This window comes from Ctenocephalides felis, unplaced genomic scaffold (genome assembly GCF_003426905.1).
Source record: "Ctenocephalides felis isolate EL2017-DRISC unplaced genomic scaffold, ASM342690v1 CF-g0.4_SCAFFOLD_01492, whole genome shotgun sequence".
Lineage (NCBI taxonomy): Eukaryota > Metazoa > Arthropoda > Insecta > Siphonaptera > Pulicidae > Ctenocephalides > Ctenocephalides felis.
Window position 1 is genome coordinate 21,013,673 of NW_020537646.1, and position 22,517 is coordinate 21,036,189.

At 29.6% G+C, this 22,517-nt stretch overlaps 1 protein-coding gene across 1 annotated transcript in view; it reads right to left on the reverse strand.

The window, feature by feature from the left end:
- The window catches only part of LOC113371617 (eukaryotic translation initiation factor 5B-like), a 258,566-nt gene that overhangs the window by 215,667 nt on the left and 20,382 nt on the right, over positions 1 to 22,517 (reverse strand). Inside the window, 3 exon segments of the mRNA XM_026612261.1 lie at positions 13,988 to 14,095; positions 14,608 to 14,803; positions 15,762 to 15,838. Of these exon segments, the coding sequence (XP_026468046.1) occupies positions 13,988 to 14,095; positions 14,608 to 14,803; positions 15,762 to 15,838 (381 nt within the window).

Sequence of the window (22,517 nt, forward strand, 5' to 3'; positions counted from 1 at the left end):
ATTCAAAAGTTTCATTTTTTTTATTATGGAAGTGAACAATGAACAACTACTATAGCAATCATTCGTCGAAAAATATAGTGGGTAGTTTTTTAGTATTCACCATTTCGTTTGTAGGCGAGCTTTGGAGCGTCGTTAGACATTAGCCGGCACGCATCAAAAACGTGTGTGCGTTTTGTGAATGTGTTCAGAGTGCTGAGTACGCCTGCGACATTCCTCGGAACACCGTACGCAGGCGAAGAAATATCCACGGCGGCGGCGCGGGAGTGAAGGCGTGATTTCCTGTGCACGGGCACAATAGACCAGGCGCCAAATCCCTTGGACAAGTAAATTTAATATTGAGATCCTTATTCATGTTATTCCTAGACATCTTAGGGTTTTGCATCGACTGCATTTAAAAATTGAAGAGCAATTTTAGATTAGCAGATCTCGCTAAAATATTACTCTTACGTTTTTCAAGTGCAACAATACTTATACAAGTTGTAGCATATTATCAATAGACCAAACAGTCAATTGCATCAGAGAGAATAAAGAGTTTACTGCAAAAAAAGTCCATGACCTAATATGCTATCCAACAGCACAGGAACGATTTTATCATATCAACTAGTGGAGTGCATGGCATCGTGCCTTAACACAAATTGCTGGAACTTTCCATTCCGTATTAAAAAAAATTTAGTACGGAACTCAAAAAATGTACATAGAATGTGTAACATTATTAAAATCTCTATAAAATAGCTGAGGAATTTGTGTGTACATATGTCCAACAACCATTTTTGACCGCAAAATGGCATTTTTTTAACTTATTTTTATTGAGAGTCCATAACCGCTGAACCTGTCTTCCCAAAAATTTAATCAGTTCTTCATCTTGTCAATACTTGTCAATACAAACTCGGACGCTCCGTTCTCTTAAAAAACTTAGTTACCGTTTTTGGCACTTTTTGCCCCGTATCTTCGGAACGTATAAAATTGGGAAATATATAAAAAATTCATTTTCCATTTTTTTGCGATTACTATAACTTACTCTTCGGGAAGTTAATAAGTGTGTAATTTGATATACATCCCGTTTAAAATCACTCAGTTCAATAAATATAATACTGGTTTTCGTTTCCAAATATCAATTCGTTGCATTTTACCTACCTAATTATCTATAGATTTATTTGCACTAATGTTTAAATAGATTTTAATTAAGTGTAAGTATATGGCAAAACAATCTCATCTCTTCAAGGTGGCTAGGATATTTCAAAGCCAGTTAGTCCAGGAAATCAGATTTTCATAGTTTAAATAAAAAACTAAACTGATTTTTCTATATTTTTGAGTATCTCATAAATATAAAAGAAATTCGCTCCTTCTCTACAATACTTGTACGTATGTCCGTAGTGTCTTTCAACAAGTCAATGTAATTCCTGAAAAAGTAACTTGAACTTCCCGACACCTGTCTAACAAACAAATTTGATAGCTGCTACATTTCTTGTCAGTATACGAATACATGTTCCATTGTCTCATATTTGCTCATATAATTTGAATAGATACTTCAACAATTTATTATCATTGTTACAGAAGATGAATTATATTAAATCATGAATAAATACATCCTTGTCGCTTCTCAAAAATTATCTTTTTTTTTAATTATTATAATAAAATATAAATATTTTCAATAACTGATTACAAAGAAGGTACTGTTGACACTCTAAATAAACCTTAACCTCGTACAAATTAACGCTCATGCGTAACATTCAGGTCACATTCCACATTCTTCAAAAATTTACCAAATAAATATAGATTTTTCTTAAGATAATGCATAAATCTCAATTCTAGAACGTTATTAAAACAACCAATATCAATATTTATAACCTTGCTAGGTTTTTCAACATGAAATAACATTTTCATACACAGCAGTGCGAACATTATAGATGTTAGTTGAAAGTCGCGTAATTCATTAATACCAAAAAATTGTTCAAACAGAATTATTTGTTCATTTGCATATACAAAAGGCTTATAATAACTGATTTTGCTCTACTGATTTTTTTGAACGTGAAACGAAAATTCGGCTCAGAGGGTTCAAATATGAAATTAAATCAAAGCTGATATTCTATTTATCACCTAGTATATAAATTCGTTTTTATTTCATAAATCTGTCTAAAAAGTTATTGTGTCAATGAATACAAAGACATTTTTCAAACTAAGAAAACACGTAAAAAATACTCTTTCAAATTTAACCACCGAATTTCGGAAGTTTGCCTGTTAATTCTATAATTCTCATATGAAAGGTACAAAGTGAGCGGAATTAACAAATATTTTCTATACAAAAAATATAGTAAGCGTACGTCACAACATCCGTGCAAACAAACAGCATGTGCTGTTTGAATATAGGTGGCAGAAAAGGAAAAAAACACGTACACCGGAAGGAAGTAGTCTAATAATCTATTTTAGCGGAAACGATTTCTTTGTAAAGCTAATTCACAGTACTAATGACATCCGGCTTCGAAAATAATCATTTCATATGCGGGCGAAAAAGGGAGGATACCAGAGGGACGCTCGAGTGAAATTTTATCAATGAAATGACAACGCGCCATACGAGAATGTGGGTATGTTTTGATTGATATGTGTAATTCGGAAGCATGCATTCAATAAAATAACATTTGAATTGCTAGTTTCTGTTGGCACGACAATATTATTTATAAAGCAAAACGAATTATTATTACAAAACGTTAATTTTACACTCATCACGACAAAAATATTGTTATTATGTAGTTAGTTGAAACGAGCATATAAAATGTTCGAAATGTATCAGAAATAGTAACTTCCATAATAAAACATTTATAACTCCGTTTTATGCACGATTGATGCGAAACATACTTTACAATTAAATTTTATTAATGACTTTACAAGTATTATAATCTGAAAATATCTAAATATATGAATTGTCTCTTGGAATAGCAATGTAAGCCAAAGTGCAATAGCTCTAATATAAAATGTATATAATTATAGTTGAATCATATTATAGAAAACTAGTGGGGTGTATGGCATGTGCCTTAAGGCAATTTGCTGGAACTTCCCGTACCGTAACGAAATGTTCGAGGAATACTGAATGTTTTCAAATAGATCATATTAATATTGAACATTGTCTAATATTTATAAGAATTATATAAACTGAATTGCAAAGTTGAAATTATTTGTTTAAAGTATATTGGAACTATAGTCAGAATTAAAATAAAATCTAAAATATTTTCGATATAAAAAATTTTTTTTTTGAAAAAAAAAGTTTGAAACATTTTTTTTCCAAAATCAATTATTTGTCAAGACAAGCAGAAAGTTCTTTGAATCATTCAAATCGGACGCTTAGTTCTCAAAAACTGCCATTTTTTACATATTTAGCTCCGTATCTTCGAAATGGCTGGCACTGCCTTTGCCAAAAACTAATAAACACTTCTCTCAATCATTACTAATTGAATGTTTTTTAGATCATTCAAATCGGGGTACTCCGTTCTCTCAAAAAGTCGATTTCTATTTGCCAAAAGCTAATCAGCTCTTCTCCCTATCAATAGGAATCGAATGTTTTTTGAACTATTCAAATCAGTTGATCCGTGCGCCCGAAAACGTGACTGGAAATTTATATCCATACATACATACACAAACACATCCATTTTTTCTGAGGTATGCCAAAATGTTCAGAAACCTTCAAAACGTCGAGAAATGTAAAAATTTTCAATTTCGATTTTCGGCCCATTACAACAACTTGCCCTACGGGAAGTTAAAAAAATAATAGTTAACCTTATTTAATTAAAAGTTTAATAATTTTTTATTTTACATCTTTTTTCGCGGACAGTAAAACTTTCAGGAGAGTACAAAAATTTAAATAAGTTGTGATATTCTAATTTGGATTAAATAGCGTTTTTAAAAGTACATCGGATCAATGCTATAGCATCCATGCCAAGTTTACGGTTCTACTTTACGTGATGTCCAATCTAATTGGCGACAACGAAAAAAATAAGATAATATGAAAATACCTAAAGAATCAGTCATTATCTTGACAGGTATAATAATTATAGAAAATTATATAAGGTTATATAAAATTAAATTCAAACTATATTTAAAGTTTGAATGCTCTAGCATTCATTTCATTCTGCATCACAATGAAATGAATACCATAGGGTTCATGTCCGTGAAGGTGTCACCTTCCAGAGTTTGTTTTCACCAATCCTTAGCCGATTTCGAAAATTCGAAGTCTGCTTGAAACATATCGGTAAGGAGTCTTCAGTACGATTAGGTTTGCAAAAGATCGTTCAATCCATTTCTATGCAATTAATTATTTAAAAATAAAACTCTTCGAACATAAAAAACTTATTTTAAATTTTGGTACTGGCAAAGACAATGTAAGGTTGCCATTCGGTAAAAAAAAAAAAATGCTACTTATGACGTAATTATCATCCAGACTCCCCTGCCCCCCATGTCAACCCAAAATAAACAAATCAACAACCCCTTCAACGGCCCCTTTACCCCATTATTCTAATCAGTTAACATGATTCGATTATCCATGTGTCACTTATTATCGGCAAATTTAAATTTAAATTATTACGCACGATTGGTTGTCGGTTACAGAAGTCCGTTGCCTGTGGCGAGTGTAATAAAATATTAAATTCGTTGACGGCAAAAGATGTGGGGAGAGCAGGATTGTCCCAAATGCGGATGACAACGAGTGTGCTTTTTCAATGAGCCACTTCTTCCGGCCTCAGTTCAATGAATGCCAGTACGATAGTATGAATGACCCGTGCATGCGGCTGCGTTCCACTGCTGTTGGCCCGACGACGTAAAAGGATATACGCACCAGGGTAGACGAAAATATGAATGTGATATAAACGGAAATATTTTTTGAAAATTTTATGCAGATCCACAATGGGGATGAACAGATGCCATTTCTTGATAGTGATTTATGAAATAAATTTGTCTTTAGTATTTTTGCAATAATTATTAGTGGTGCTTCATTTAACTAAATTGATGCACCGTTATATCAAAGTATTGAAATTTTAAATTAAAACGAGATTACACTAATAGTATTAGAGTTTATCAAATATGAATGTAGTAATAATATACACGGAAATATTTTTTGAAATTTTGATACAGATCCACTTCTAGATAGTGATTTATGAAATAAATTTGATTAATTTTTTTTTTACAGAATCTCGGGGTGCTTTATTCAACTAAATTGATGCAGCGTGAAGTATTCAACTTTTAAATTAAAACGGGACTAGTATAATACTACCCTTACCAAATATGTAAGTAGTGATACAAACAAAAATATTTTTAAAAATTTTGTTTACAGATCCAAACTTAGGGATAAACAAATGCCACTTCTTAATAATGATTTATGAAATAAATTTGGCTTTAGTATTTTTACAGAAATTAGGGGCGCTTTATTTATTAAATTGATGCACCCTGATATCGAAGTATTGAATTTTAAATTAAAACAAGATAAGTCTGACACCACTTTTACCAAATATGAATGTTGTGATATAAATGGAAATATTTTTTGAAAATTTGATGTAGATCCAAACTTAACCATGAATAGGTGCCATTTTTTGATAGTGATTTATGAGATAAATTTGAATTTAATTTTGTTACAGAAACTCGAGGTGCATTATTTAACTAAATTGATGCACCTTGATATCAAAGTATTGAATTTTTAAATTAAAACGAGATTAATCTAATACTACTCTATGAAATTTCGCGATTTGTCGATTAATATAATAATATGAATTTGAATCAAATTACATTATACTTAAAAAATATAAATTCAGTAGAACCCCGTTAAAACGATTATGCTTCATACAACTTACCGCATAATTAATCCACTTCGTTACCAATACTAATAGTATGATTTGAATCGAAGTAGATTAATTTTTTTAAAATTTAGCGCCAATTATGTGTATATAAATACTTGAAGAAATATAAAAAATATAAATACAGTAACATTCCGTTAAAACGATTATGTTTTAAACAAATTCTCGCATAATACTGCTCTTTACAACGGTCCCTGCAATTTGATTTTTATTTTTAAACATCCACCATAAGACACTTTCGGCTTAAGAAGGGTTTTAATCCAATACCTGGGAAATTGTCTTAACGGTGTTTTACTGTATAAATATATATTATAAGTAACGTTTTTGATAGTTAGTAATTCGAAATATAAAAAAATTACTGTTTTTGTTACAATTCTTTTGGTTAGATGACTGTATTATGAAATTGAATTTGTGATTTATAAGTTCAATTTCATAACTTAAATTTAATATTTATACTGAGTCATAATAATTTATGAATCAAGAACTTAGAAATAGTATAATTATACTTTAAAGAAATAACATAGATGAAGTTATGATTAATATTTCACCTCTAGAATCATAAAAAAGTAAAATAATCTCTTTTTTTTTCATCGAAAAGTAAAATAATCTCTTTTTTTTTTCATCGAAAGTCGGTAAGTTTTCTAACTGAAATTTGAGTTATTTGATTAAACGAAATTGATATATTGAGTTAAGTATTCAGTTTTAAAAGGTAAATATAAAGTTTTTTTAATATCATATCTATTCTAAGTTTATTACTGCTCTTACGTCTCATATTTTTTATGACAATGCTTTTGTCATACTAAACTTTGTCGAATTTAATTATGTTAACAACTTCTAATAATCGACCATGTTTTTTTATTAATGTTATACCCCCGATTATTCGACTTTGTTAACACATATCTCAACATCAAATTCAGAAGCACTATTTTAATTATATATAAATTATAAAATATAATTATTAATTTCAAGTGTAATTGTATTGATTAGATAAATGTTGTCATGAAATTGAACCTTATAAGTGTTAATTATCATAAATTCATTTCAATTTTTACAATGAGTCATAAAATTTAATCGATATTAAAGTAGGGATAGTTTTGGTTTTACTAAAGAAATAACACTTTAGTAATTAGTGAAAACTTATTAATATTTGACCTCCAGGTTAAACATAAAATAAGTAGAATAGAGAGATATTTTTTAAGTATCAGTAAGTTCGCTAACTTACAGTTCTCTCTCATACAATTTGCACATTCAAAACATAATTACGCAGGCATTAGAAATTGCGTTGGTCTCGATGCTTTATGTTCTACGTTTTCAATTAATATTTATTGCCTTATAACAATAAAGTACAGCCATAAGCCATCAAAATTTATTGCTGGCAGTTTGAGGAATTATGAAAGTCGGATATCCAAAACGACGGCTCTGTTGCCGCCAACGGATGTGTTTCCTGCGGAAAGGATGTTTGGTTCCGCTCTCCCTTACAAAAACATAAATGTCCAATAGAACCTGCCGAAATGCAAACGCACGCAGCCGGCCAAATAAAAATATTACAATACAAAACGTGTCTAACAAAGAAATATGAATAATTTTGAGGTTCCACAGAGCAAATAATCAAATCTTGCTGTTTATATGCTTGCGTGCTGACCATCATGATGAATCCTTATGTATAAATTAACTTGTCGAATCTAGTTGAATCAAATCAATAAAATTTTGCAAATCAAAGGGTTAACATGTCTTCTGCAAGAATAATTTTAACGTAAAATGTTAAAAAAAACTCGAAATATTAATAAAATACTCCATGAGTTGTTATTATTCTGTTCCATTGTGGAGATATTCTAGTGTAGAAACTCCGAAAAAGCGTTTATTCTTTTGATGTCGACGATTTCTTGAGTTCTACTGGACCGATCCAGTTGAAATTTTCAGAGAATCTTGTTTATATACTTTTCTCGAGCATATACTAGCCTCATCCTCAAATTTCAATTTATTTATTTATTTAAAAAAATGGTCTATTCTCCAAACAGCCGAATTTTGTCAAAAAAAAAATTAACTTCACCCTAGTATAGGCCATTGCGACATCATTTTAGATTAATAATATTGCTTTTGGGAAATAAAATTTTTTATAATTTTTTTTTAAATTTTCAAAAGATTTTTTTTTGATTATTGAAAAATAATTCGGATTTTAATTATAATTCTAGCTAAATTTCTAAACATCACTTATATACTTCTAATAAATGATTTGAACTTTGCAAATCAGTTTATATAATCCTTAGAAATATTAGACAATGTTCTTCATTTTAAATCCAATTGTTTAACTTTTATTCAATTACTTTTTATAAAATTAGAATAATGAAAGTTACATTATTTACAATACTTGAAAACTATCTGAAAACATTTAATAGTCTTCGAATATTTCATTAAGATACCGGAAGTTCCAGCAATTTGCCTTAAGGCACCATGCTATACACCACTAGTTTCATTTTGGAATACTAGAAAGTTGCAATCGTGAACACTATATGGAGATATTATAGTGTAGAAATTCCAAAAAGCGTTTTTTTGTTCTGATGTCGACTATTTCTTAAGTTCTACTTAATAAATAGATTAATAATCTTTTTTTTTATTTTGGATTACTACTACAAGGGTGGATTGCAATCGTGCGCACGGCCAAGTGCCGATTTGTTGTGAAGTCCCACATCAAAATTTTTTTTTTTTTGTTTTTACTTTTTTTCTGTAATCTTGTAACGTTGATAAATAACAAAAATAATAAAAGTAAAAAAAATGCTTTTTTTAGGATAATCAGAATATCCCCAACAAGTTTTCTAAACATCTTTTATAGACAACATTGTATTTATATTATAAGTCATGTCTTCGTTATGCTTTATGCAAAAGGTCTTGAATTTTTAATGCACAAGAACATAAAATTTAATTGGTTTTCGCCAAATATACGCACTGGAAATGCAAACGAATACTGCTTATTAATTCTCAAATAAAAAACACGACAAAAGTGAAACAGTTTTATGAACTGACTGGACACATCAACTTGACTGAAGTTTATGGTTCAAAAAGACCACAAGAGAAACCAGAAAATTAAAACGTGATAATAAACATGTATATAAAAAAACTAATCAAATTAAAGTATTTATGTGTATGATCTGGGGTGCGATTATATTTTGAAATAAGTTCTATATAAATTTTATGTATAACACTTTAATTAAATACTAAATATTAAATTACATAACGTGACTTAGAAAGCTAGCAAATTTTATTACCAGCTATATAAAAAAAAATTCGTTTTTTCTAATATTTCTTATTATAACGCTGAATCTTATTCCGATAGAAATTTTATTAATATGTCGCCTTGAATTTTGAAGAAATTTTGAAGTTCAACAAAATTCAACTTCCGCATTGCAAACGATCTAGTTTGATTTTATCGTTAGTATGCAAGTAAACAGCGAGTACTTCAAATATCTTCAGCAAACAAAGTCACAATAAAAGTTTTGCCAGTTATCATAAGATTAATTTTAAATATTTTATTTAAATAATAACCACGTGTATGATAAGTGAACATAAGCGACCTTAAAAACTGAAAACTTCGTTAAATACAATGGTACAATTTACCAATTCATCAATTACTAATTGTTATTAAAAATTTAAATAATATTTAGTGATACTATATTTATAAATTCGTAAATTGTAAAAGTATTCGGTGTAGATGAACTATTTTTCTAAAGATGATTTATGTATATTCAGATCATAAAAATGAAACAAACGATTGAGCAGTATTTTTACGTATAAAATACGTGTATTCTTAATTTTTCCTTAACGTATATAAAGGTATATTATATATTAACTGCATACTCTACTTTATAATAAATTTAAATTAAAGGTTTAACGAAATTAAAATGTTAGAGCAAATAAATCCAAATTAAAAATTGCTATTGTATACCTGAATAAAACAGTTCGAACTTGTATAAGTTTTGTATACATATCTATCGTAAAGTAAAATCCGCGTTACCTTATTATTTGTTTTGAAACTATTTTTCGCCTTTGCTGTATAATTGTTATTCAATCTATAATGTGCAATCTGCATCCGATTTCAAATAAATTATATAGTGTAATATCTTGAAGATATATACAGCCAAGCAAAAGAGACCGTGAGCACAATAATATGCGCTTAGGCACCTGAGTCAATAAACATTATTAGACACACGACTCAGAACCTGTACCGGTTGATGAATTTTCTTACCACGGATTCATAAACTGCTGCCAGCGTAGAAATAATGGTAGTTAGTTAGTTAATTATTATATATTTTAATAAGAATCAATATTTCAAATAAACTTTGCAATTCAGACAACATCCTCGAGACATCTTATAATTAGTCGCTAAACCTCTTCAGATGCCTCATTTGACTCAACTAAAGCAAAAGTACTATTAATTATATGGTATATTTGAATATATACAACTCATTTTTCAGCAATATATTATTGATGAAGCAAAGAAAATCTTACGGTTCTCGATCAAACAATGATCATGGCAATACGTCATGTACTTAAGTTTAATACAAATGTAATAAAGAAGGACGGAAAAATAAATTCAAACTTTGCATTTCATAATTCAAGATCTAAATTTGTCATCAGACTCGAATATAAATTGAATGAATATTATTTACTCCTACACATCAATGTTGTCGAGATGACTCATTCAGCAAAAAAATATTATTAGATATTTGATACCATTATTATTTCGTTTTTAGATCAAGTTTGGCAGTAATCCAGGACGCTATTTTTATTTCATGATAGCTAGTATACCAACAAAAATATATTTTTGTAATAAATATTTACAACAATTTTTTCTAGACTTGATGGCAGTTCTAAATATGTATACTAATTAATTACTGCTACATTAACCAAGTCAAATTTTTAATAAAAAATTGTGGTATTGTTTTGAACTTTAGTGAAAACTGTAGCAAATAATTGATTCTCAATGTAGTAAAATGACAAATTTCGCCTCAAAAACCACAAAATTGTTTTAGAAGAAGATAAATAGAAATTTGAGTTTTTATCGAATGTTTATTATTTTAGTGAAATGTAGAAATATTTATTTTGGCAAATTTTATTCTCAGTGTAGTGAACATAAAAAGTAACAATTTGTCCAACTGCAATTCTCATAAAAAACTTGTAACTCATATTTGCTAACTTTTATACCGAATTATTTTACCAGTAGCTGAACTGAACAACATACCTCAAATGAAACTCAAACAAATCTAAATATGTAAGAAGTTGAAATAGATATTGTTTACAATTTTTTTTTTATTTTTATTTAATTTTATTTGAACAGCGATCAGAACTTATGGGTTCTATGAGCTGTTGTGATTAATATCTTACAAACTACGTTTGTTTTTAGTACAGATGGCAACCCAAACAGTTGTCACATCTCTGGATGATAAATTTTTATTACAATCTCTGTAATAGGGTAAGTATGGTGCAAAAATGCAGGGTGAGGGCTATTTCCACTTGGAAACATATTGCTATCTATATTTCCAAGTAAAAATCGTTGTCAATGTTGCCTGACAACAGGCTGCTCGAAGTGGTTATCGAACCCGGGACCTCTGAAACAAGTCCCGTCGCTCTTAACCGCTTACCTACGGGCGAGCCCTATTTATAATTTTATAATAAACTTTATAATTGTTCTTTATATAGCAGATGAAAAATTAAAACCAATTTTAGTATAAATTGTTAGGTACAAAACCTGGAAAATTTTCAATGCAATGACCTTATCAGTAAACTATGTCTTATCTAAAAGACGAGTCGTGCAAGACGTTGTGACGCCTAACTGTATAACCAAAAGCAAATATTATCGTTATTTGCTAATCTAGGCCACTTGAAAGCATGCGAAATTTTTACTTTGTCCATAAGTCATGCCATTTGATCACTTGTGGTTAGACTTATCGATATGACTAACAGTCTTAGGCTGATGCCACATATAATGGAGAATGTAAATATGTATAGTCTAAATTAACAGATACTGTCTTAACTATGAGGTAGTTCAATCTTTTATATTTATCACAAAAACATGATTTGTGTAGCTTCAGGAAAATTTGTTAAAGATGAATTTCATTACTTCATTATATCAACTTCTGTCTAAAAGTATATCAAAATTTCAATTCTTGAATAAAAAGGATCTTCTTAAAAATGATATTCCAAGGATAGAAAATAAATTTGATAACACACGGGATAAATCATGATGTGTTCGTTAAATTTCAGATTTTTTTTGATAATTGTTTCTGACTTCCAAATTTAATAAGATAAAGATAAATCAAAACGCATGAAGATAACAAAATTCTATAAGGGTACGTTTGCAAGAACAATTCCAGCTTTTAAATATGAAAGACAATAACCATAACTCATGTCTCCTCCAAGCATTAAGTGTGGTATAACCCTTACCCATCACTATGATTTGAGTTTGAACTGCGCTGATAACAAATCGATAATAATGTTATCAGTTATCAGTCACGTTTGACAATCCTTGGTCGGGGCAAGACAGATAACACTGCGCGGTGAAGAGCAAACAACACAAAAGTCGTCACAGACGCTGTGGCACCAACAACGAATGACTTCTTGGAAGGATATAAAAACATGAAACCCATAAAAGACGGATATAACCGTGAACACCACTTATATATTATGCCTGGGCCTGCTGGATGTTGAATCGCTCGCTTCGAATGAATTTCAAACGAACAAATATGTATGACGAGTCGTTTTTCATTTCATTCAAATAATGATTGTAGTAAAAAACTTCATTATATCAGTTCGTTCAATCCGCTGACAAATTAAAATAAAAGAAACGAAACAGTTGATACGAAATTGATTGAGTACGGAATTATTTTCCAATATTAACAATTTTTCATGCATGCAGTGATAAAAATAGCGATAGAGCTATTTTTAAAGTCAGCCCTATTAGATTAATTCTAATAACAAATATCATCAAATATGGATGGGTTAACCATTGGATTACCATCTAAAAAATACGAAGTGAGGAGAAGTTTCAGCCCAACAGCTCATAGGACGTAAGGTTCTGATTGCTGTTAAAAATATTTTTTTTAAAAAAAAAAGAGATATTTTTGAAAAACAAATGTTATAAAAAAATACCTAACTATCTATTAAGAAAAAGATTTTGTAATTTTTATAAACATAGTAGGCACGTCGCATATTCGTGAGCTTTCTTAAATATTTCATTTAGTTATCATTTAAATGTTCAATAAAAACCTGAAGGACGTTCGAGAAAATTACAAACAATTTATAGGGCATTCTTGAACGTTCAAACGCCTACTGGTAGTCGAAGAATTCTTAAAAATAAATGACAATAAATGCCTTCGTGGAAATTCTTAAAAATAAATGCCAAATTGGATTTTGACGACCCCAAAAACACCGGCATACGCATTTAGCAAATGAAAAAATAATATTTTTTTAATTTTTACAATACAGTAGTCATATATAGAAGTAGTCATGTAGGTAATTCAGTAAATTGAAACTTTCACATGTTAGAAATTCATCTTCGAGTTATGGTTTCTTCATCAAAGATTCTCGGAATGATAGTACTTAGGTTTAGGATTTAGTCCTCAATCTTATGTTTATCAATAAAACACTAAAAGATTGATATCTCCTTAAGCTTTTTGATGCCGTTAAACATTTATAATTTTATACTCATAAAATAGTACGAACATTCAAAATATTTACTATTGAGTTCTATAAAAGAGACACGTTAACAGTAGTAACAAGATTTTCTACAAAACCTTAAGATGACCAATGATGACGATAAATTTAAAAGAAATATAAAGAAATATTATCAGGAAATTGAAGACAAAGAAGACTGAAGAGTTATATAAAGATATTATAATTATAATAGATATTATATTAATGAAATAGCCAAATGAAATGTATATATAAATTATGTAAACTGTTTTCATAATCTCTCATACCAGGCACTTCTGTCTGTCTGAGATATGAAAATAATGTATATATATATAAATAAAAAAAAACCTAGAAGAAGATCGATATGCAGATGAACCAACACATTTGCAAGATGATAGCAGTATTCCAATTTACTAAAACACACAATTACGAAAATAAATGTTAAAAATAAAAATTAAATTACTTACATCTTTGCTAGGAACACATATTGGAGTGCCTTCTTTCACAATTCCAGCTTCTACCATGACGCCCATAACAATTGGATCTCTAGAATTGAACACGTATTGCGGGAGCACCTGTATAAAAAAATAGGAAACACTCTGAATATGAATATATTTTCACAAGAAATAATGGATAGTAAAATAAGGTAGATAATTTGCATGAGATGTGATAATCTTGCTTTTAAATTTGATCTTGCAAAATGGAAAAAACTGAATTCAACTAGAGAACTTAAAAAAATAAATGATTCTAGATAAAAACTAATTAAAACAATTATGACGCTACTCCCATTATTTGAGTACTTGTTAAAAATCATTAGAAAAATGAGGAAGTAATTTAGCATTTACTGGAATTCATTTTGCAGTTTTATCGTGTATGTCAGATATCAGAATCGAACACAATTTATATATTAGGCCTAATATGAATCTAACGATCTGCAATCTCATTTCCTGTCATCTTTCTTCAAGAGCACAAGTAAAAAACTTTGCGTCAACAAATAACCAAAGAAATCGTTGATACAAGAACTAAACTTTGTGAATGTTTATTTTTAATGAAAAAAGTTGGGGAATAATAATAAACATGAACTCACTTTAAGTTTGCATGGAAACACAGCGATATTCTTGAATTCGTCTCGTTTGCGTTGCTTGAGCTCATCACGATAAGCAGTGAACTTGTCGAACAGATGATAAATGATGTCGGCTTGGAAAATCTTTACTCCTAGAGTATCTGCCAGCTCCTGAGCATCGCGTTCAATTTTCACATCGAAGGCTAGAATTGTAGCGTATCTGAAAAATTATAAAATACATTTGATGTTAATTCCTCACACCTGAATTGAAGTAGTATTTATCGAATGGTATACATAGATAATAAATCTAAACAGTTCAAAATTACCAACATTCAGAACAAAAAAAGAGTATAACATTTCAATGAATCTTTTCAATTTGAGTTTTTGTCACAGCCCCAAGGTGATATAATATTGTAATAAACTTTTATAATTTAAAATTTAAATTCATATTTGTGTGTACCCAATATTCTTCTTCGGACCAATCGGAACTGATTCCACATTATATATTAATGCAATTTAATTTTTAATTAACCAAATTATACATTGCAGGCATTATTGCAATATCTCCTTCTAAAAAATAATGTATTTTTCTTTTACTATAATATAATCATATAATAAAAAATATTGCACACTATAACTGACTTGAATATTGAAATTCCTCGGTGCTCATTAAAACTTGTATGAAATTTTATAAAATGCATATAATAAAGAGAACAATTAGAACGTGTATACAACTTCGCCTTAGTTATAACCATTATAAAGTTTATTGTTTTATAAAATAATAATATAATAAAATTTCGAAGATGTATTTTATTATGCGTATGAAGATAATCCAGAAATGTTTTAGAAATACATATGGAAATGAACGGTAATATCAAAAATCAAAATGTAAAGTGAATCAAAAATTTTCATTATTAATTATTATTAACAAAATATGGGGAATTTACAAAATGATTCCGCAAAGCAAAATTTTCTGGGGTGCGTAAATTAGAAATTGCGTGATGGTTAAAAATAAATACATAGGTACATACATAAATACATACCGCAATAAAAGTGGTTTATTTTTGGTACTTTTGAGATATAATAATTAAAGAGATTAGCAATATATATATATATATATATAATATATATATATATATATATATATATATATATAGTAAAAAGAATAATATACTTACTGGCTGTCATGTTCCAACATCGTTGAAGCTTTCATAACATCGCGCTTGACAACTGGGCCAATCCTGATACCAGCGTACTGCAAAGAAGTATAAATATTTTAATTTATGAAACTGGCAACACATAAAACAATATACATAATATTTTTAATTTTACGAAAAAAATAAGTGACAGCATATACAGTGCAGAAGAGTACTCGGAAAGCCAGCCCGCTAGACTATAGTGCAAATTACCCACTAATCTCATTCAGATATTTCTATTACATTTTATATTATTTTTTTCTTTACTATTGAATTATTTGTCTTTTTTGTTTTTGGTTTATATAATACTCCTAGTAGATTCTCGACTGGGATATTAATATCAATATCTATTAATAACCCATCATCATGTTGTAATATATTGTTAACAATGTTTTCATTAACATATTGCAGAATAAATGAACTAAAACAATATTGTGAGAGGCACTAACAAATGGACGTCTGAGATCTTACCACTTATGATGAGATGAGATAGCAAAATGAATTACAACAATAGATTTCGCTATGATATTCTTTTATTCCAGGTATTACAAAATATTACAAGAAAAATATGAATCGGCATTTCAGACCCTATTTTTTTTTTGAATAGTCTATTATGTGCGTTTTTAATTCATTTGAATGAATCGTCCGTTGATGTATATTATGAATGGCGACATTTATGAATCCGTACCGGATGCTGCGTAATTTCCACTGGCGCCGAACTGATACCGAGAATTGCAACCGACCGATCCTTGTTCAATCGACAATGAATTTAAGGACCGATTGTATCAATTCACCAGAAGACTGGTACGGGCATTATAGCAAAAAAGTTGTAAAGTGAATGGTTTATGTCATAATACTATTATATTACTGAATATAAACTTATGGTAAACTATCTATTCATAGAAATAAACTATGAAGAAGAAGCAACGCATCTCATCAACCAATACAATCACTAAAAGGTTGGGTGAAAATATTTAAAAATATTTTATTATCTATTAGTAATCGAGAAATAAAATAATCAATTTCAATAGAAACCGCATCGCGGTTAGTTTTGTCTGTTGATATAGGGGAACCGAAGAAAGAATATGTTGGGCTTCTTATAAATCAATTAATATTATTGCGGTGGAACACAATCAAATTTTTCTCAGAATATTGCATTATTTTTAAAAAAAACCTTCGATGCCAAATAGGTATCAATGATGTTATGTTGACAGCAAATAAAATACATAAATTGTTAAAAAAATGATAAGTAAGTATTATATTAAATTTATACCAAAATTTCAACTACTGTATGGCATGAGTTAAGTTATTTAAAGTATGCCAAAATCAATATTAGTACGCTATTCACAACGTAACTAGGAGACGAGGTTTGACAAAAAATCACAAAATATCACGTGGGGGAGGGATGAGTACAGTAAAATATCAGGTGTATTCGTTTTTCACCTGAATTTTTTTAAAATCAAAACATATTAAAAATATTTAAAAAAATTACAATTATTTCTCGTAACTAGAAATACCCGTGAGGGGAGAGGGGATAATTTTAAATATCATCACGTATCACCAAGGGGGAAAAGTCCAAAAATCCTTAAAAAATCGTTCTCATGATTAATGGACGCCCCCCTAGTATTATCAAGATGAACCAAAAATTGCAGCTAAATGCTGTTCAAAATGAACTGTTGTAATTCAAATTATTTAAAGCACACAATATTTTTGCGTAGTTCATATTTAAGATAGATCTATAAATTCTGTAAAAATTGTAAGTAAATCGGTCCAGTAGTCGGTAGGAAAATCGTGAGTATCGTATTGAAAAAGACAGTTTTGGGAAAAAAGCGTTTAAAATTTAGCAGAGAAAAGAATAGAAGAGGAAGATTATCAAGGTAAAATAGTTATCTCTCCAAAAATAATTTAAATTTTGAAAAAACCTCTTGTAAACATTTTCTTGAATAGTTAAGCTTTGAAAATATAAAAAAACTTAATTTTTTAAAATTTCTAGATTAAAATACCACTTCAATTTCATTCACTTGTAAATGCTTCAGGTCATAAGCCTTACCAGCGATGTTTTCAAAAGTATGCTATTTTTTTCAAAATATTCAAGATATTTCATAATCTTATTTAAATTTGATTTATAGTGCAGTAAACGAAGCGTTTTAGATCTGAATTTTTAAAACCACGACAGTAGATGGCTTTAAATACAACAATTAAATCTTGAACGAAATAAAAAACGACTTTGCTCTTTCAAATCTTGCTTATTTTTCCTAGAACACTTTATGTAATACCGATTTATTAAGATTTTTATTGACATTATATTGTTCATAACATGATTTTCGTTAAAATGTATATTTTAGGAGATATTTGCAAAAAAACGAAGAAAAACGCCAAAAATATATGAATCTTTAGTGGCCAGTAACTTGAAAAGTATTAGTTTTTTTGAAAACTATAAATGACATTTTTTTCTTATAATTAGTTCTTCTATCGATTTCCGACGTCATTTTGAAAAAATGTAATTACACAATCGAGAAGGGGTGTCATCCCCCCGGGAGGTGATGGCGCAACCCGAATTGTTTTCACTTTTGAACTTGAGGGTAAGATGAACCTAATTCCAAAATTTCATTCAATTCGGAGCACAGTAAAAAAATTCAGAGGTTATACCCTTTTTTCCTATCCGTTTACTGCACTATCAATGTCACTTTCAAAGATGAGCGGGAACAAACCTTAGGTTTATTACAGCACCCTTGCAGGGGCGCTCACATATATATTCTACAAAATCATTACGGTAGAACTTCATAATGCAGCTTTTCGAGCATAAAAACCCACAATTCACCGGGACTAAATTCAGCGAATCCCTTTGTCCATCAAATCATGCGGTGTAATCGCCGTCCGCCGTCCGCCCAAATCAGAATTCTGGTCGCGGCGTTCGCGTTCATTAGATAATATCATCGCGTGAATTCATAAACCGCGCGGCCGACAGTACGCGCTCGCACACAAAAGGACTCGGACAAATACAGGCGAAGTATTCCGGTGTTCTAGGAACGGTGGACAATGGCGTCGCATCCGCTAGACGAATCGACGAATGGACGAATGGACGAAGAGCCAGCTTGGCCCTAACCGGATGTCTCCTTTGGCGGCGTACTGCATTCCAACGGAAAACCAGAATACGTTTTATAACCGGCTCGTGTAGTTAACCCTCATGTACGATAATTATCATAAGAGATTCTTTCGCCTTCAATACTTTCATGTTCACTAACGTCGAATATTAACTCGATTAAGGATATTGGTCATAAACTTTTTCTGATCTTAATTATGTAATCAACTAAGTATAAATGGGATAATATTGACAGATGCAAAGCAATAGATTACATTCAAATCTTATGCATAGCTAATGCTAAACTTTAAGAAAAATTGATTATGTCTTACACGTTCTTTGAATATATGGACAGCTACACCTCATCTTATTAAAACATTTGCGGATGTGAAGATATAGCATTCATTTTTAAGATCCCGAAGGAGGAGTTTATGTTTTCATCAAAAAGTCCGAATTGCTAATTTTATGTTTTCTCGACGTTTCAAGCCATTCTGAATCGAATGAGACCAAATTTGGAAAAAGTATGTGTATGTGTATGTGAACAGATTTTTTGCCGTAAATCGACTTTTTCTCGAAAACGGCTAGACCGATTTCAAAAATTTAAAAGCCACTCGATGTATCTCGATGAGGACTATTGTTTATTAGTTTTGTGCGACGATCGGCCGAACCGTTTCTTTATAAATCGCAAAAAAGTGAAAAAAATTTCGTCTACGTTTTAGCCCGCAATTCTGAATCGATTTTGAAAATTCAAAAACCGTTCGAAAGATATTGGCTGGGAATCGTGCTGATTAGTTTTTGGTAGAGATCGGCCGGGCCGTTTCTTGTAATCAAGTTTAAAAAAAAAAATCGGCGATGTTTATGATTATTTTTTTGACGGTAGATACTATAGTCTTCTAGATCATACTAAAATATTACGGCCCTACGACAATTGGTTTAACTTTGAAAATTCGTCAAAGTTTGCAAAAATTGGTATCGTTTTTTGGCATTTGTCAAAATTAGACCTTTCATCGACGTTTGCTCAAAAACCGATTTCAGAAATTTAAAAGCCATTTGATGTATTTCGATGAGGACTATCGGTTGTCAGTTTTGTGCGATGATCTGCCAAGCCGTTTCTTTGTAATTTGAAAAAAAGTGTTAAACTTTTCGTCCACATTTAAGCTCATCCTACTGAACCTATTTTAAAAAACCAAAACTGTTCGAAAGATATTAGTTGGGAATGGTACTGATCAGTTTTAGGTGAAAATTTACCGAGCCGTTTTCTTGTAATTAACTGTTGAAAAAAAAATTAAGCCGATTTTTATAGAATTTTTTCAGCGATATATATCATGGTCTTATAAAACTTATTGTAATATTACGGCCTTACAACAAGTATTTAATTTTAAAAATTCATCAAAGTATGAGAAAATGAGTAGTTTTTTGACGTTAACTAAAATTAAAATTAGACGATTTACTTGGTATAACAATATAGTACTTGGTCTTAATAAACATACTAAACCATTAAAATCCTACGGAAACTGGTTCAACTATAATAATTGTTGATTTTTCAAAAGTTGCTTTTTGAAAATACTCCGAGTTAACGTGTTCGTTCGTTTTCAATTATGTGTAATAAATCCACTCTGAAATTAATTTATTTTTTATTGATTAAGCCGATTATTTACACATATCGGGAAGTTCATGTAACTTGCCTCAAGGCTAAATACCAATACCAACTAGTCTCTGACATGAATGCTATAGCATTCAAATTTTAGAATAAATTATTTTGAATTTATTTTTATAGAATCTTTTGTTTTGTACCTATTATGCCTGTGAGGGTATTGACTAACTGATTTTTTAAGAATTTTCATATTATCTTACTTTGTTTAGTAGTCACTAATTAGCTTGGTCATTGGTTAATACTTAACGTGGATGCTATAACATTGATAGTATATAACAATTACAATATGATAATCTGACTGTCTGACAAATTTTGTACATCTCTAAAACTTTCACTGTCCGCGAACGTGTTAATCTTCAAAGGAAATATTAATTCTATTAAATATTTTGTAAAATATTAAATTTTACAATTGCATACGCTCACAATAAATAATTTTGTAATATAAAATATATTATTACGATGTTATGATAAAATTTTCTTATGATTCGTTGTAAGCAGAAAATTTGTCTTCGGTTTGTTTTGATACAGTTTATAAAAACGACTTTTTGGAGTAAATAATTAAGTTCAAATTTGAAATCCAAATAATGAATATTTTAGTAAGTAATAATAAATAATAATATTTTTTTTCATTTAAGTATTACTTTTGGTGAAGACACTAAAGTGTTTTTTTTTTCTTTATTTGTGAAAAAAATATAGCTTAATGTATGTTTTGTTAAAGTCTATAAAAACGACTTTTTGGAGTAAATAATTAAGTTCAAATTTGAAATCCAAATAATGAATATTTTAGTAAGTAATAATAAATTTTTTTTTTCATTTAATTATTATTTTTTTGTGAAAGCACTAAAGTGTTTTTTTTCTTTACTTGTGAAAAAAATGTAAATTTACTTAATCCTCTATGGACCGAAATTGTGTTTGAAATCCAAAAAACAGAAGAATAAAAACTGAGTAATTATAAACATTATATATGCAAAATGAACAAAAATTCTATTTGAACAAATTTATTGTCTTTTATAAAATAAGTAACTTTCAAGTCGCACCTGCCTGTAATGTTCGCACTTCTGTGTATGAAAATGTTATTTCAAGTTGAAGAACCTAGCAACGATCATAAATATTGATATTGGTTTTCTTAACAACTTTATATAATTAAGATTTATGCGTCGTATTCATAGATCTTAAAATACATTATTATAAGGTCCTATAATAAGTATCATAAGGTCTATGATCGTATCCTGAAAAAAGCCACAATTATTTGGTAAATTATCTATAAATTGGAATGTGACTTGAAAGTTACACGAGTCCAAGGAGTGAGAGTCGTAAGTAGAAGAATTTGAAAAGTACTGGCAATTATCCAAATAACGTTTCAAATGAGTATGAAAACTTCTTCAAAAGAAGAATTAAGTTTCATGTCAAAAATTATTATAATCTAATAAATAATAATGTTGTCAAAACAACTAAGTTACTAACTGACGTGTAAAATATTTGTTTTTGAAATGAGTGATATTCTTTAAAAAGGATAAATAAAGTAATCCGAAGAATTTAATTTAGAAAGTGATCACACCCGATTCTATGGCAAAGAAAATATATTCGCGTTGGAAGTACATATAATAAATAGGAGAAACCATAAAACATTTACTATCCACGTTCTGGAAACGGAAATATAAAAATGGCAATGAAATTGGAAGACAAATGACATTAACGTCCGCAGTAAAATATCAACCGGATGATAATTGGAATTGCTTTGCACGGATATGTACAACTCGCGCATAAAGTAAGTAGCACTTTAAATATTAATGGTGACTTGTGACTATCACCTTCTTCGAAGGTATATTAAACATCAATTTTATAGTGACTCCTACATCGAAATTCCTACCGTATATTGGACATGGGCGTATGTGCGCAACCGCTTTTATCGAGGACAACGCTGGCACATACCAAACCGCCTGCACAAAAGCAGAAAATCACGTATGCATTATCAATATATTAAATATATCACATACTCATT